The sequence below is a fragment of the Notechis scutatus genome, chromosome 4 (assembly GCF_049901735.1).
Source record: "Notechis scutatus isolate UNSWTSFEM ecotype Mainland chromosome 4, rNotScu1.2, whole genome shotgun sequence".
NCBI classification, from domain to species: Eukaryota; Metazoa; Chordata; class Lepidosauria; order Squamata; family Elapidae; genus Notechis; species Notechis scutatus.
The window spans coordinates 47,531,148-47,547,753 of NC_142012.1; the positions used below are offsets into that span (position 1 = coordinate 47,531,148).

At 39.4% G+C, this 16,606-nt stretch overlaps 1 protein-coding gene across 4 annotated transcripts in view; it reads right to left on the reverse strand.

Annotated features, from left to right (window-relative positions):
• GALNTL6 (polypeptide N-acetylgalactosaminyltransferase like 6) overlaps positions 1-16,606 on the reverse strand; it is a 503,056-nt gene that overhangs the window by 44,061 nt on the left and 442,389 nt on the right. For all 4 annotated transcript variants that reach the window (XM_026678886.2, XM_087963330.1, XM_087963331.1 and 1 more), the window contains exon 8: positions 6,093-6,210. In XM_026678886.2, coding sequence (XP_026534671.1) covers positions 6,093-6,210 — 118 coding nt within the window. The remainder of the gene's footprint in view (positions 1-6,092; positions 6,211-16,606) is intronic.

Consider the following 16,606-nt stretch of genomic DNA (forward strand, 5'->3'; position numbering starts at 1 on the left):
TATATTCTGAAAAAAAATTTAATTGTAAAGTAATGACACAATTGTAAAGCACATTTAAAGGCAAAGACACAATTCTGAAACCACCCTGTTTTAAAAACACAAAACAATCCCAAAACATTGAAAATGGATGTTTGTACTTTAGTACCACTTTGAACATATTTAACATGGTATTTTAGCATACTACCCTTTTTAAATCACTTTGTTTTTATTTAACAATTGAACTAAATTAAGTAATGCAACCCTCACTATGACTAATGTCATCGTCTCTGCTTGTGTGGTTTTTATAATTTTTAAAATAGCTTTTAATGGTAGCTGTTTTTATATAAGGGTGACGGTTCATTCTCCCAGCTTCTGGATTGGTTTTTGAATGTTTCATTACCAGGCTAGGGGTAATCTCTTCAGCGGAGCTTAAAGGAAGTCAGTGTGAGTATTCTTCTGTTTATAAGGGCTTCAGGTGTGGGTGTGTCAAGTGAGGGTCTTGTAATGGATCTTGTGATGGGCCAGGTGTGAGTCATCAATGACAGCCTTGTGATGGGTTTTGTGATGGGAAAGTTACAATAGGTCAGGGCACTGGGAGGTGAAACGCTGGTGACGGGGGCTGTGTGGATTGGTTGAGGGTCAGTTTCTGGTTAGCTGTGCAGTTGATTTGGATTTTGAGGTGATTTGTAGGCTGGTTGTAGGTCAATGTGCCTGTTCATGGAATTGCTTGTCAGTGCTAAACAATGGGAGCCTGTTGTCTGTTTCCTCTTTACATATGAACTAGATACCAGGGAATATGTTATTGAGTGGGTGGTGTGTTTTGTCATCAACTGTGGGTTTGTGGCTTATTGCTATTCATATGGATTGTAGAATTCTGGCTGTCATTTCTGACACCCATTTGGGAAGTTAGGGTTAGTTTTTGCATGGTGGTTGGCTGGGTGGTGTGTTGTGGTTGGGTGCTGTATGTCAGAATACAAAGTTTTTTTGGATAGCCATTACAGAACCGTTTCTCTTCTGCTTTTCTTAGTATTGTGGTGGTGCAATGTGTCCTGAACCTTCTGAAGAGGGTCTGGGCACAGGTTGTTTTGTGTGTGGTGGGGCAAAGCTGAGGATCTGATTCATATGCATGGGTTTGCAGTAGAAGCGGGTTTCTTGTTCTCCATTATCTAGTTTCCTTATGTCAATGTTCAGGAATGGGAATCTGTTGTCTGTTTCCTCTTCACATGTGAAATTGATCCCAACAAATATATCATTGAGTAGGTGGTGAGCTTTTTCAATGATGAAGGTGTCATCGACATAGAATGTCCAGAATTTTGGTTGGATGGTGGGTAGAGCTATGTATTTGAGTCATTACATGACTGCTTCTGCTATTAGGCCTGATATGGGTGATCCCATTGGGGAACCTTGTGCTTGCTTAGATTTTCCCATTGAAATTGAAATATGTGTTGAGGCATAAATCCAGGAGTTTCATGATGGTTTCTGTAAACATGGAGTATTTTGTGGTGGCATCATCTTTGTGGGTATGATGTTTAGTGAGTAGATGGTGTATGGTTTGCTTAGCCAAGTTAATATCAATCAAGGTGAAGAGAGCAGTGACATCGAGGGAGACCATGATTTCTTCCTTGTTAATTTTGATGTGCTTGATGCATCAGAGGAATTATTCTGGGGAGTTTATTGAGTGGGTTGATTCATTGACCAGGTGTCTGAGTTTCCTCTGCAGGTTTTTGCTAGTTTGTACATCAGTGTTCCAAGGAGAGACACAATTGGACATAAGGGGATCCGGTTCTTGTGTACTTTGGGGAGTACGTAGAACCTGGCTGTGGAGGAGTCTTGCGGTTACTTGTGCTTTGTCTCTAGTGGTATTAGCGGTCCCCCCCCCATTTTCTTAGAATGATTTTTAAAATATATTGCATTTTTATATAGTTAATGGTTTTTCTTCTTAATTCATTGTTGTATGTTGCCCAGAGTTATTTTTTTGTGAGATGAGTAGCTATATAAATATGATGCATAATACATAAATATAAATTTCATTTCAGTCTTATTCAGGCTATTATCTGAACAGTAAAGAACAAAAACAGCATAGTAGCAGCATTGATGAACATAACTGTATGTCCATCCATCTGTCTGTCTGTCCATCCATCTGTCTGTCTGTTTGTCCATTCGTCTGTCCATCCATCCATCCATCCATCCACACACACACATGAATGATACGATAGTACTGGTCAGCAGATTAAAATATCTGGCCTAGCCCTATTGAGGGGAGATTGGGAAGGTGACTTGTCTTTACAATATATCTGAAGACAGATGAGCCAAAGTAGCTCAAAGTCACTTATTGAGCTCCTAGCCTGGATAGATATTTTAGTATGGGTTTTTTGGTTCAATGAATTTAGCATAATATTACATTGGTTCTCAGTGATATGACATTTGGGATTTTAGCGAGGGTGAACAATGGGGCTGAGAAGCATTAAAGGCAAATAAAGACTGAGCAACATGATTTAGGAGATCTCCAAGCTTTAATGCTGGAAGTGACCTGCTGTAGTACTAACTGTAGATTCAAGAAAGAAATACTGAATTTCTAATTCCCTGGCACCATGGGCCTTTGAACTAAATTGCAACTTAAATTACTACCTTACTGTGTTTCTCACAAAATAAGGCCGGGCCTTATTTTTTTTTGAGCTCTGAAAAAACGGCTAGGATGTCTTTTCGAGGGTGAATTAATTTCTCCCCCCCCGTGCACCAGCGCCGTTTCCAAAAACAGCATCTGAGTTGCTCCTGCTTTTCCCCCATCCCCGTAACAACAGGAAAAAAAAAGATTTTGAGGTACCTGGGAGCACTGCGCACTGCGTTTTGGTTTAATCCTGAGTGGTGTGAGAAGAGCCAAGCAAGCATGTCTGCTGCTGCTACCCTTGGTGCTCCAGCCTCAGGCTCTGCAAGTTTGCAAAAGTCCCACTGCGCAACCCGTTCCTGCATTCCAAGCGCCCAGACCAAGCTGTAGCTGTCCCTCTCTCACCAGCGCCGTCTCCAATAACAACAGCAGCAGCGGCGGGAACTGTGGAAGTTACGGAGGCAGCTCCCCCACCCGAGAAGTGGCTGAAACGCTTCCACGGTTCCCGCTGCTGCCGCCGCTGTTGTTGGAGACGGTGCTGGCAAGAGAGGGACAGGTGCAGCTCGGCCTAGGTGCTTGGAATGCAGGAACGGGCTGCGCACCAGGACTTTTGCAAACTTACAGAGCCCGAGGCTGGAGCACCAAGGGTAGCAGCAGCAGAGATGCTCACTCGGCTCTTCTCACGCCCACCCAGATGCTTGTGATTAAACCAAAACGCAGCGCGTGGCACTCCTAGGTATCTCAAAATGTTTTTTTTCCTGTTGTTACGGGAAAGGGGGAAAAGCGGGAGTGACTCAGACCCTGTTGTTGGAGACAGTGCTGGCGAGAGAGGCACCAGCACTGGTGGGAACCGTGGAAGCTACGGAAGCCTGAGAAGCAGCTGAAACACTGCCGGACATCCACGCCAACGCCGCCTGCCTGCTGACCCGGGTAAGGGAGGGGTAAGGGAGCCCTCTGTGCTCCACCATGATTGGCTGTTAGGAGCGGCTGATGGTGAGGCGTAGCTGCCCGCGGATCACTCCTAATGGCAAGTTCCCCCTGCCTCCCCCCACAATTTCGCATGTTTTAAACTAGGCCTAAATTTGGGGGGAGGGGCTTAATTTCATTTTATGCCTAGAAAACATGGTGGGTCTTCCTATTGGGGGGGGGTGCGTATTGTTGGAGAAACACGGTAGAAGAAAACTTTGTTCACTACTTATTTCCTGACTCTCAATACTCTATACAAAAAAAATCCTTATCTCACTTCCATACTTTTACCTTTTGCCTTCTAGTTTCAAAGGAAACAATGCCTTCTATGTGCTGTTTCTTCCTATTTCCAACTGAGGTCTGAGTGAGGCAGAGAATCGCTTCTATATGAATAGTATAAAATGCTATTGAAAGTCATTTAAAATTATATCCATTGGGAAGGGCATGTACCCTTAGGGTCAACTCACAGTAATGAAATGAATGAGCAAATATAGATAAAATGAGCCCTGGCGTAACTTATCCTTCTCCAAAGGATACAGTATATATACATTTTAGTATCCAAGCTTCCAGTATGGTTACCATGGCATTTGTGTAGTGAGGAATAGGCTGTCATGCAATTATGTTTCTTCCAATGACAAATAAAAGGAACATAGGAAGTAGAATAATACAGTCTTTATGTCTTCTGCCAGAATTGTGAGATGCAAGACGAATGTGCATTTAGCTATGAAATACCTTAATAATAGAGGATGTAACCTGATGTAGTTTAAATCAACTGTCATATATTTGGCTTGTGGACTTTTATGTCTTTAGATTTGTTTTGTTTAGAAAAGACTCAATTGAAAATTGCATCACATGCACTCAATTCACCCAGCTCATTTTTATTTTGCTGAAATCACCCTCACTACATGGTTTGGAGTTCAAGACATCCATGCCATCATTTGTGAGTCCTTTCTGTGTCATCTTCTCTCGTATATTACTAATACAGATGAACTTGTTTCATGCTCCAATGATGTTTGGAGAAGTAGCGAGTAGAACAATTGTTAACATTTGACACTCTAAATTTGCATTAAAACACAAGATAGGCATTAAATTGAATTAATTAAATTAATTAATTAAATTGAACTGGGAACATCTTGGAGCAATATACAAACTTTTGTTTTGTGGTCCAAATCTGTCATATGGAAAAATAGGAAATTCAAATGGGAACCATTTCATCTACATTTTTTAAAAAGATATACTTTATGGAATTATATATTGTCAAATTGTAGATTATCAAATAAGCATCTGATTTTGCATATGACAGTGGCTCATAGGAGCTAAAATCTACAAAATGCAGTATCATTATAGAAATCCCACCCCTTTTATTTGTACATTTGGTGGCACATACCAGAAGGGGAGGGGTCAACTGCAATGCTGCAGCCACAATATTGCTGAGTTTGACATCCTTCAACATACACATACAGAATGCTACTTTTGCACTTATTGTTTTTAACATTTGGTGTGTGCAATCTTGTTTCCAGTTTCCAGAGCTTATTGCCTTCTACTGTTTCCTGAGTCAGTACAAGATTTCTGGGATCTGACTATAATAACAAGAAACTTTGTGATGTATCACTCCTTGAGGAATATTTAAAGCACTGCTGTTTATGACTGTTGTGAGATGTAGTAGATCACTTTTCTCAGAAGAAAGTGAGATAAGGGATATGTTCAGATATGCATAAGGAACATCTGAATCTGTTGAATCATATAAAAAATCTATTTAGTTTTTTTTATCCACTAGAAATCAGGGGTGTCCAACCTTGGCAACTTTAAGACTTGTGGACTTCAACTCCCAGAATTCCTCAGCCAGCAAAGCTGGCTGAGGAATTCTGGGAGTTGAAGTCCACAAGTCTTAAAGTTGCCAAGGTTGGACACCCCTGCACTAGATCATTATAGGGAGAACACAAAGCCAAAAAAAAATGTTGAGAAGGAAAAGGGATAAATAGGTTCTTCGTAATATTCCATTTAAATCCATATCTTCCAGTGATCTTTTTTTTTAAAAGGAGTAGACAGATTGTGTGGCAAAATTTGTTGTGCTGCATTTTTAATGTGCTCTTCAGCATACATACCATCATCATAGACAGTGGTGGGGTTAAAAAAATTACTTCCGGTTCTGTGGGCGTGGCTTGGTGGGCATGGTGTGGCTTGGTGGGCATGACTTGGTGGGCGTGGCAGGGGAAGGATATTGTAAAATCTCCATTCCCACCCCCACTCCTGGAGGAAGGTTACTGCACAATCCCATTCCCTCCCCACCCCACTAACCCGCTTTCCAGCTCCATTCTCCTGTGCGGGGCAACAAAAGAAGACCCAGCTGAGCAGCTGGGACTTGGGAGGCAGAGAATAGATGGAGGCGGGGCTAGTCAGAGGTGGGATTTGCCGGTTCTCCAAACTAATCAAAATGTCTACTACCGGTTCTCCAGAACTGGTCAGAACCTGCTGAATACCACCTCTGATCATAAAAATGCATGTACCATAAGTACATAGAGTGTACCATAAGTGTGCTTACCTTGAATGATATTTCATACTGTTCTCCTCCCCAGATTTCTAATCCAGGATCATAGCCACCAAGATCCCAAAACCACTTTCTGTTAACAGCAAAGAGGCCTCCAGCCATAACAGGAGATCTATGGAAGAAACAAGATACTTCAAGTGATGGATATTATCATGATATGATAATCCTTGTTAATCTGTCACAGATGCTGATACTTGCTATTTTTACAATATCACATATGTATATGGAGGTTTTTATCCTCCATATGGGTTGGATTTTATCTTGCATAATTCCCAGTCAGCAACTAGCTAGGAATTCTGAGAATTACAACTTCAACATATCTGGAAGGTATCAGACTAGGAGAACCATATTGCAGATTATATGTATAGTATTGTTAGAATCTTTTCCATAAAGTAATTCACTATTTTAATATCAACATGTTTGCTACTAAGTGATAAGGTATTTAGATAGTTGTTCAGTTGCCACGACGAAATCTCACAACAGATGAGATTATGGTTTAGGTTGAGCGATGATGCCATACATACTCACGATTATAAGACCATATTATCTATAACAGAGTTACACAGTTTAGCTTTTGTAAGCATTACAATGTTACAATCAGATACAGGTAGTTCAAATGCTAGCAGAGGTGGTATTCAGCAGGTTCTGACCGGTTCTGGAGAACCGGTAGCAGAAATGTTGAGTAGTTTGGACAACTGGCAAATACCACCTCTGAGTGGAGATTTTACAGTATCCTTCCCCTGCCACGTCCACCAAGCCATGCCCACAGAACCGGTAGTAAAAGAATTTGCATTCCATCATTGAATGCTAGGCAAGGGTGGGATTCTACCAATTCGCACCTATTTGCTAGAACCGGTTGTTAACATTCTAAGCAGTTTGGAGAACTGGTTGTTAGAAGAAATTACTGGCCTAATCTTGTAAGGAAGGCAGGAAGGAAACATTCTGGTGTTGCTTACAGAAACTGCCTCTCCGTTAACCCTTATTACATTCTTGGCAGGACTAGACTTCCTGTCTCAGGAACTTCTCTGGAGTCTTTTTCCCCTCCTTTGCTGGTACTTTACTTGTGTGGAGTGACCATTCAAAGTTACAATGGCACTGAAAAAAGTGACTTATGACCATTTTTCACACTTACGACTGTTGCAGCATCCCCACAGTCATGAGAGGCCAGGCAAGGAGATGCATGCCTCGATGTGAATGATATTGAGTTGGCCATGCCCAGCCAATAACATGACCACCAAGCCATCCCACCAACTAAGCCACGCCTACAGAACCGGTTGTTAAAAATTTGAATCCCACCCCTGATGCTAGGTATAGTTTTCAAGAAGATTCACTGAGGATATTGCAAAGTTGTTTCATTTTTCTGTCCTGCATAGATCCCTTGAAATAAAGAAAAAGCTACAAGAAGTTCTAGCAAAGCATAAGGGTGGAAAAATAAGGGGATAAATGAAAGACAGCAATGTCTGGCCTGTCTTATTTCCAATAATTTCTAAGAAAGGATGATTGCACTAGATTGTAAATGAGAACTAGTTTCATATAGTGATTTGGGTGATGGAGAGAATTGGGAAGACTCAACCTACTTCACAGATTTGTTCTGATAAAAATTGTAGGAAGGAATGTTGTATATGCCACTTTGAACTAGTAGAAGAAAACCCAGGATATGAAACTAAAGTGCAACTACTTCATGGTAGTAATCTTAACATGTAATTATGCTTTCCCTAATGTGGACAGCATTATGCATACATTATGTACCAGTGGATTCAAATGTTTTACTACCGGTCCTGTGGGCGTGGCTTGGTGGGCGTGGCAGGAGAAGGATAGTGTAAAATCTCCAGTCAGAGGTGGTATTTGCCAGTTCTCCGAACTACTCAAAATTTCTGCTACTGGTTCTCCAGAACTGGTCAGAACCTGCTGAATACCACCTCTGGTATGTATATTAGTACATCTTTTCTCACTTAGTCTCAATTTGCACATGCCAAAACAAGAAAATTTTTGATAGAATATTTTAGTGAATGCATTTAACTCCAAAAGCTGGAATAGCGATATCTTGCAATTTTCAGCTCACCGAAATAAATGCTAAATCTAAATGCTATATTTAAAACATGCATAGTTTTTACTTCTCATCCCTGGCAATATTCATATTTATTTAACCCATAGACAAATGTTTTAGAATAAAATGAGCCTTTATTTTAAGATCTTTTATTTTGAAAAATTTCAGAATGTTATTGGAGTAAAGACGAGTTATAATTTTAACTTTACAATATGATATGGCCCATTCACTATCTATTAGGCAACGTATCTCCCGAGTTTGTGTTTGCAAGAGAAAAATTTACAAAGACACTTCTATTTATGCTACCTTTGAATTTCTGAAGGAAAGGTGGGACATAAAACTTATTACCTAACTATCTATCAACTAGACATAAATATTGCTACTATAAAAACTAATTTGCTAAAAATTACCCTATTGGTCTATGATTCACTGACTACATAATTCAGAACTAAGATTCATTTAAAATATTCTTTTTTTTTGAAAGAAATTAAAATCAATATATAAAAATATATAAACTATGGGAAGTTTCATTTGATCAAAGTACTGGAAAACAATATTTGCATGCCAACAAATATACAGATTTGATACAGTTATATTGAATATGGAATAATTGATATTGGTTTTCAATGACTGTCCTCCCTTTTCATTTATATTACATATACAATGACAGATTCAGGTTTGGAGATTCATTAAAATGTAGAAAATTGGATTAAATAGATATAGTTGAAGATATAACATATTAACATCAACTAGATTTGGAGTTTGAGGTAGTTGAATCAAAGAATAAAGAATATGATTTATCACATTTTTCCTATTTCAGAATTATCACTTTATTTATTTTTATATATATACTTTTGCTCCCAGCATGGTATAACATTTGCACATTTCAAAAAGTTTTGATAAAAAAAAAATACCGAAAAGATAGCAACTTTATTTTAAACTGAGCTACCACAAAGTAGCTTCTTTGCCTGCATTTCACTTTAAAGTTTAAACACTATCTTTGCATAGTTTCAATACGAGATTAGGGCTGATCTTCACCTCACCACTTAGGAACTCAATCTACAAGAAATCAGTTGCTGGTGAATATATCTTGGAAAAAATAATGAAATGAAATGAATAGTTTGAAAGAGCTCCCCTCCCATGAACACAGAAGTTGTTGACACCCAGCTTATATGTTAAACAAATAAAAACCTGGCCAAATATTGGCTGGCAACAAACCACAGTGTAAAGGGTATTTCTTTCTGATAAAAGATGTTTATTTCATTGCAAGCAATGGCACATAATACATAAGCTCAATGGGTATTTCAATTTTCACAATATTAAGAGGCAGGGCTCCATGGCCCCATTCATGATTTCTTGATACAGAAAACTGCAACTGGCATATCTATAAATGTTTAACATAGCATTTGACATGTAGATAGATGTATGCATATATTAGGATAGTAGTGGTTAGACTTTCTTTTGTTCATTCCAAACCAGTTTATAGCTGGACTATAAATACATCTCATTGATGCAAAATTTAAACTCAGCAAAGAATGATAGAAGAAGCTGAAGGCTATATTTGAATATCCATTCTTATTTGATTTATTATTTATTTATTTGATTTGTCAATCACTTACAAGATAATAGGTATAAGTAAAAACATGAGTAAGAATACAGGAAATAGGTACAAATAAATGGGGACAATAGGACAGGGATGGTATGCATGATTGTGCACTTATGCACGCCCATTATAGACCTCTTAGGAATGGTGAGGTCAATAGTGGATAGTTTAAGGTTAAAGGAGTGGGGTTAGAGGATGTAACAACAGAGTCAGGTAGTGCATTCCAGGCATTCACCACTGTGTTGCTGAAGTTGTACTTTCTGCAATCAAGTTTGGAGTGGTTAACATTGAGTTTGTATCTGTTGTGTGCTCTTGTATTGTTGCGATTGAAGCTGAAGTAGTCATTGACTGGTAGGACATTGTAGAAGATCATTTTGTGTACTTTGCTTAAGTCCAACCATAGGCGGAGTAGTTCAAGGTTGTCCAAGCCTAAAATTTCAAGCCTGGTGATAGAGGGTATTCTGTTGTGAGCAGAGGAGTGTAGTACTCTTCTTGTGAAATACTTCTGGACTCGCTCAATTGTATTAATGTCCAATATACAGTGCGGATTCCAGACAGATGAGCTGTATTCGAGTATTGGTCTAGCAAAAGTTTTGTATGCCCTAGTTAGCAATTCTATATTTCTAGAGAAGTTTTGTAAGATTAGATTTACAAGTCTTAATGCCTTTTTGGCAATGCTGTTAGAGTGAGCTGTGGTGCTTAGGTCGTTAGATATGAGTACTCCGAGGTCCTTGACAGAGTGAGGGTCGTCAACAAGGTCATATCCTCTTAGGTTGTATTTGGTGTACTGATTTTTTTTTAAACCAATGTGTAGGACAGAGCATTCGTTGGTCGAGATTTGGAGTTGCCAATTGTTTGACCACATTAAACTTTCTGTTTAACGTTAAACATTAAATTTTCTGTTAAACGTTAAACATTCTGCCACGAATGTCCAACATTCAAGGCTTACTAAACATTCTCTGGGGTATCAAATAACACTTGAAAAAGAATTTGTTGTTAAATTAATTGCATGTTGAGATCAGAGACACATCTTGAACATTGTGTTGGGCTCGAGGTGAGCAGTCATCCCTGGAGCCCGACACCTTGACAGGAGCTGGGGAAAGTGAAGCCTGTCTCCTCCCAACACTGGGAAAAGCGACGTTATGACAGGTGCTGGGGAACACAACACCTGTCTTATAGCACCGCCTGCCTCCTCTTTTATCCAGGCTGTAGGGAGCATCGTCACGGACTGCCAGCATTTGAGTTCCGAGATGCAGCTGCTATGGAATGCCAGAGCTGCTTGTCAGCTGTTGGGCGGTGGTTACAGCACTGTTTGGCGGCGTTTGCAAGCGAGCGGCATCGGCGTGTGAAGGCATCGGACCTATTGGCTCCTCTACGAGATTGCGTGGGGTGTTTGGTTACTGTTTAGAAGCAGCTCCTGGGGTGATGGAGGGTTGAAGGTGATCAGATGGGTTGGTGATCAGATGGGTTAGGCAAAAGTAGATGTGGGGTGGAGGTGGGGGGGAAAGAGACGGGCGGATATAGGTTAGCTGGGTGGGGTTAACAGGCAGCTATAATAAGCGCAGAGAGGCAGTTGCTCTCAGCACTAGCTTTAATCAGATTTTATCCAGAGTTGCCTTTTGGGACTGAGTTAGATGTTTGCTGATAAAATAAACCCTTGTAACTACATCATACAATCGTGAGTACCATGGTTTGTCAGTAACAATCATCCAGTGTCCAGTGAGGCTGACACATTGTCTGAAATGCCAGCATGATAATTTGTTAAAACAAGATACTCCAGATTTATTGCAAGTTACAATCTTTATAATATTCTTTAACTGAGTACAAAAAATAAACTATTGTATATATTTGAGCTAAGTGTTAGAGGAAACATATCATGAGTTCTGTCTGACACTTTCCAGAATGGAATGGCAGACTTTTCAGAGCTAGGGAAATAGCACTGCATGTTTCCTCAAAACAGAAGGAAAATGAAATTCAGCACAATTCAAAGTTGCTACAGGATCTTCAAAAATTGAGATCAGTAGCCATACTACATTCCTGAGGGTGAAAGTTAGTCATCCAAAATAATGACAGATCTTATTAGACTTGGAAAACTACTAAGCCAATGTACTGAGTTAGATAGATTATATTGGCTGGTTTTTTTTAGTTTTATAGTTTATGTGAAAGGCTTAAGCAATAGACAATAGCCAGGGACACAATGGCTCAGCGATTAAAGAAGCTAGGTTTATCAGCTAGAAAGCTGACAGTCCAGGTTCCAGATCCAAGTGCCATGCGACAGGATAAGCTTCCATTACTTACCCCAATTCCTGCCCACCTAGCAATTCAAAAGGATGCAAATGCGAGTAGATAAATAGGTACCACTTCAGTGGGAAAGTAATAGCTTTCCATGTGCTGGTCACATGATCACAGAAAGTATCTTTGGACAATGCTGGTTCTCTCGGCTAAGAAACAGAGATGAGGATTGTCCCTGGATTCAACTGGACAGAGTAAACCTTTACCTTTAGATAATAGACAAAGAACACCATGCTTTCCCTCTTGTTTGGAAGGACGATGAATTTTATGCTGCTAGACATTTTATTAGTTATTTCTAATGTAGCATTTGTGTTCTGACCAAGGCTTCCTGAGACAGTAACAATCATATGTCTATGCAAAGCAAATTATATTAAGACTGGTGAAATTTAGTTTCAAATTCTCACTCAGCCACCAAGTTTGCCTGGTGATCTTGGGTCAATCTATATCTCTAAATCTAATATACCTTGAAGAATTGTCCCTGTGAAGAAAAAACACCAGGGGAAATGGGATAATTATATAAGTCACATCCAAAAGCTCAGATGGATGATGAAATAAATAAATTACCAACTGTACAAACTCAGTGTGTTGTTGTAGGCTTTCAGAAGCACAGTCTTATTTGTCTTCTGTACTAAAATCCAATTAGAACATGGGGAAGGTCAGATCTTTATTTCTACAGCTTTTGAGCAACTGAAAAAGCAGGCAAGAATGATACCACAGCATTAGAAGTGTCATGCTCTGTGAATCTGAGCTTTAAAAAGGAACAAACAAGACTTTCAAGCTAACAAGTAAGCCTGTGAGTAACTTTATTTCCATCACACCAGTACAAGTTCCACTGACACAAATAAAAGCAGAGCCAACTATTTTCCAACCAAATGATCTATTTTAGCTAGATCAAAATAACAACTCCACTTCTTAACTTGCAAACCTGAAAAAGATGATAGCACAGTGAATCCCACTTTAAGACAATGAACTTAGAATAGAAAGACTGCATTTCAGAAGGATTAATATCCAATTAGAACAATATTATCTCTCACAGAAGGCAGGAAGTAAACATTACAAATGTCTATCTGGCTGGCCCAGGGGTTTTGTTATGCTTTGTTTAGGATTACAAGTGGTTGATTAGAATTTTATGAGCAATGCTACAGCAAGCCAAAGCCACTGCTGAGCATGCTTTGCTGAAAGTAAATCAATACACAGGTATCTTTTCCACTCGTTGGAATTATTTTTAAAGGGAATGGAAGTAAACCTACAGTTTTAGAGGTAGACACTCACACAGACACCAAATTTAGCCAAGGGTATTGAGCCTTTTGTCTATCAAAATGCTTTTATTTTTAAAATTATATTCAGTCATAAAAAAGGAAGTCATGCTGAATTAATCACAAAGTAAAAATGTATTCTTCTCTTTAAAAAAGAATTCAGAACAGGAAAAAAGCTTGTTTTTCCCTTTCCCCTCTCTTTGTGTGTGTGTGTTTCAAATAATTTAACTACAGGTTGTCTGGCCGGTTGCTGGGTGAGCGTGGCTGTGGTGGCCTTCTACACCACCCTGGGAATGAAAATGGGCCATGGGGGCCCCTGTTTTGCCCTTCCTGGGCTCTGGAGGCTCTCTGGAGTCCAGAAACTGGCCCATTTCTGGCCTCCCCGAGCGTCTGCACAGGCCCTGCGGTTACCTGCGATCCAAAATGAGCCACGTGGAGACTCCTGGCAGGGTGAGGTGGGCAGGCCCAGCCAGTCATTCGAACTACCGGTTCACTGAACCAGATGTAAAATTAGTCAATCTACTTGCTTACAAACCTGTATCTTAGAAAACATTTCTGATTTCTGTTTGAATCCTTCCATTTAATTCATTTTTTTCCCCTTTTCAGCAGAGTTAGAGGATAGTAATAAAGCAACCTTCAGCCAGAAACAGATTTTATTCTTTCTTTCTCTTAGATGCATCTGATTACAACAGACAAAAAGTTGAAATGTGTTTTCTTTTTTTTTCGTTTCCTCCATGAGAGGATTGAATTGGTTCCATGGCCCACATTCTTAGTGAGCTAGAATTTGATGGCCTTTTCTATGTGCTGTCTCAAACCTGCACATACTGACATTGATTCAAGCTGACAAGGGCCTAATACCTTGCTAAGTGGACGAGACACACCATTAATGATACAGCCTGTGATCTGCCATGCAGCAGAAAACAGATGAATATTGTTCCTTTGATCAGGGTCACTCCTTTCCCACTTAGTTGCAGCAGTTCAGCTGGAGATGGGCAGGAAGACTGGTGACTAAAAGATAAATTCTCATATTTAATTTAGGCTGAAGTCTCTAGGGATTAATGCAATGTCAGAATCTATAATGGAGTAGCAGGGAAGAAGTGCAAAGCTCCTGCTGTTCTGGGTTGCAGTAAAGCAAAGTCAAGCCAACCAGTTATCACTGGGCTGTAAGTCCACAGAAATATTGCAATTAGACTGTAGGAAAGGCAGCAATCAGTATGAAATGAGAGGGGTGCTAGTGGCTCAAAGTAATTTAGCTTCCTGAAATGTGCTTCTACTTCCATTCCTCCTATTTTATTAACATTCCATAATACACCCTGCTGGCTTTCACAGAAGGTAAGCACTTAGCTGTAATGAAATTCGATTCCTTTTCCCCTCTGCACCAGAGGCACAACATTTTCTTGTAAAAGGCAAGAAAGCAGCTTTTAAAAATGGAATTGACAGAACAACAGTGGAATCTACTCCTGTGCAGAGAAGAAAAAAAACTGATAGCTGATAAAGTTGAGCAGTTTATTGTCCCAATATTGTTTTTCATTTGAAGAGTGGTGAAGAGGGGCAGGCAATGCTCTTGACCCCAAAGGTAATGAGCCATCAGTTTTATTATCCTACAAAGAGAGATTGTTTCCCCAATTATACTAAATAAAAAATAAAAAAGGGTCTCAATGTGATAATAACAATGAAATGAAAGCCGTCTTTCTACATTTACACAGGTTCATTTGGCTGGATGTAGAAATATATGGAAACAAGCCTTCTAATATTGTGTGTTATAAGAGAAAAAAGGAGGGTGATAGAAGAAATGTTTGGAATACTAGCAGGTCAACATCACTAAATAATGACCTCAGTATTTTGAGGCAGCATTACTGTAAACAACAAAATTTATCCAAATTATCAGCATACAATGGAGAAACAACTTAGTTATTGGACTTTTCAGATATAACATACTGTCTTAACAACATACTTCATTATGTTGTTTGAAAGCTGGTATTTCCAGAGTAAGGATGGTACCATATGGCTGTTTCCTAACCCAAATAAGTCTCTATTGACTGTTTTTCCATTGATGGTATACATTGGAATTTTGAAAACATATGGTGGGTGTTCTTGAAAATTTCCTGTTGTGACACCTTGGACATTCATAAATGGATACTATGGATACATAACTAAATAAAGCACCATATGATCACCTGTTACAGGATACTTTCTATTACCTTTGCTTTCATCCTTTCACTAGTGCCTGGCACTACTTTCAAATAAGGCATAGAGCTGCAGTCATCTACCATTTTTAATTTTTAATTTTAAAAAGTTTAAAGAGCCTTAAAATAAGTTTTTGAAATAAAGATTATGTTGGGAAACTGGCTTTTGGGTTTGCAGCAATTTAAGGACACCACAAGATTTCAGAATATCTGTTCAAGCCGCTTTCATTCAGAGGCAGACTTCCTCCATAGTTTCTCTACTGGTCCTCTCCTCAGTTATGGCTTCCTTGTGTCATAGTGGCAGAAGATGTTGCCACTGGCTGTTGATTTTACTTAGAATTTCTCAGCCCTCCTCTTTTTTCTTCTGATGCCAAAGGGGAGAAAAGATTTATCAGTCACTGACAGGTATGAAGGTGATAGCTTTTTGTTTTTCTTATTAAAACTCAATGACAGATTAAATGGGAAAGCAATAATGCTGGATAACGATCCCTCTGTACAAATAAAAATAATTTAAAGAATTATGAAAATAAAGGTTGAAGGAATGAAGTGATGATTTTCCAAATTTTGTTACTGGCCATGAGATCCATTTGTAACAGTGCAATTGACCAAGTTGTGGCCAGTTAGCAGAGGATACAAGGTCACAGGAGCAGATGCTTGCATCTCCATTGCACCCAGAGAGGATTAAGGGGAGAAAGAGAAGTAAAGGGATGGGCCCAATAGGGCAGACCTGTGTCACACAGGCAAAGCCAGAAGTAGCGCCAGATAGAATATGTCATCAACATGTTCAACATTGTCTACTCTACATGGAGCAATCTGAGTTTGGTTAAGGGTGAAAAACCACTTCCAGAGTAGAACCCAAGAGTCATCTTCAAAGTACCCCAGCTAAAGACTTGAGATATAGTTCAGACATGGAGACTGCATGAATGGTGGGGTATATTTACCATGGGGCAAGGGACATAAGGCCATAGCTAAAAAGCACTAGAATTCAAAGAACAATTATAAACAAAGAATCTCTGCCCTTTTTTCTTTTAAAGGCAAAATACAAAGAAACAAATAGGTAGGAAGAAGGGAGCCATCAGAAAGAGACTCAGGAAGGTATAGAAAGAGAGAAAAGATACACACCT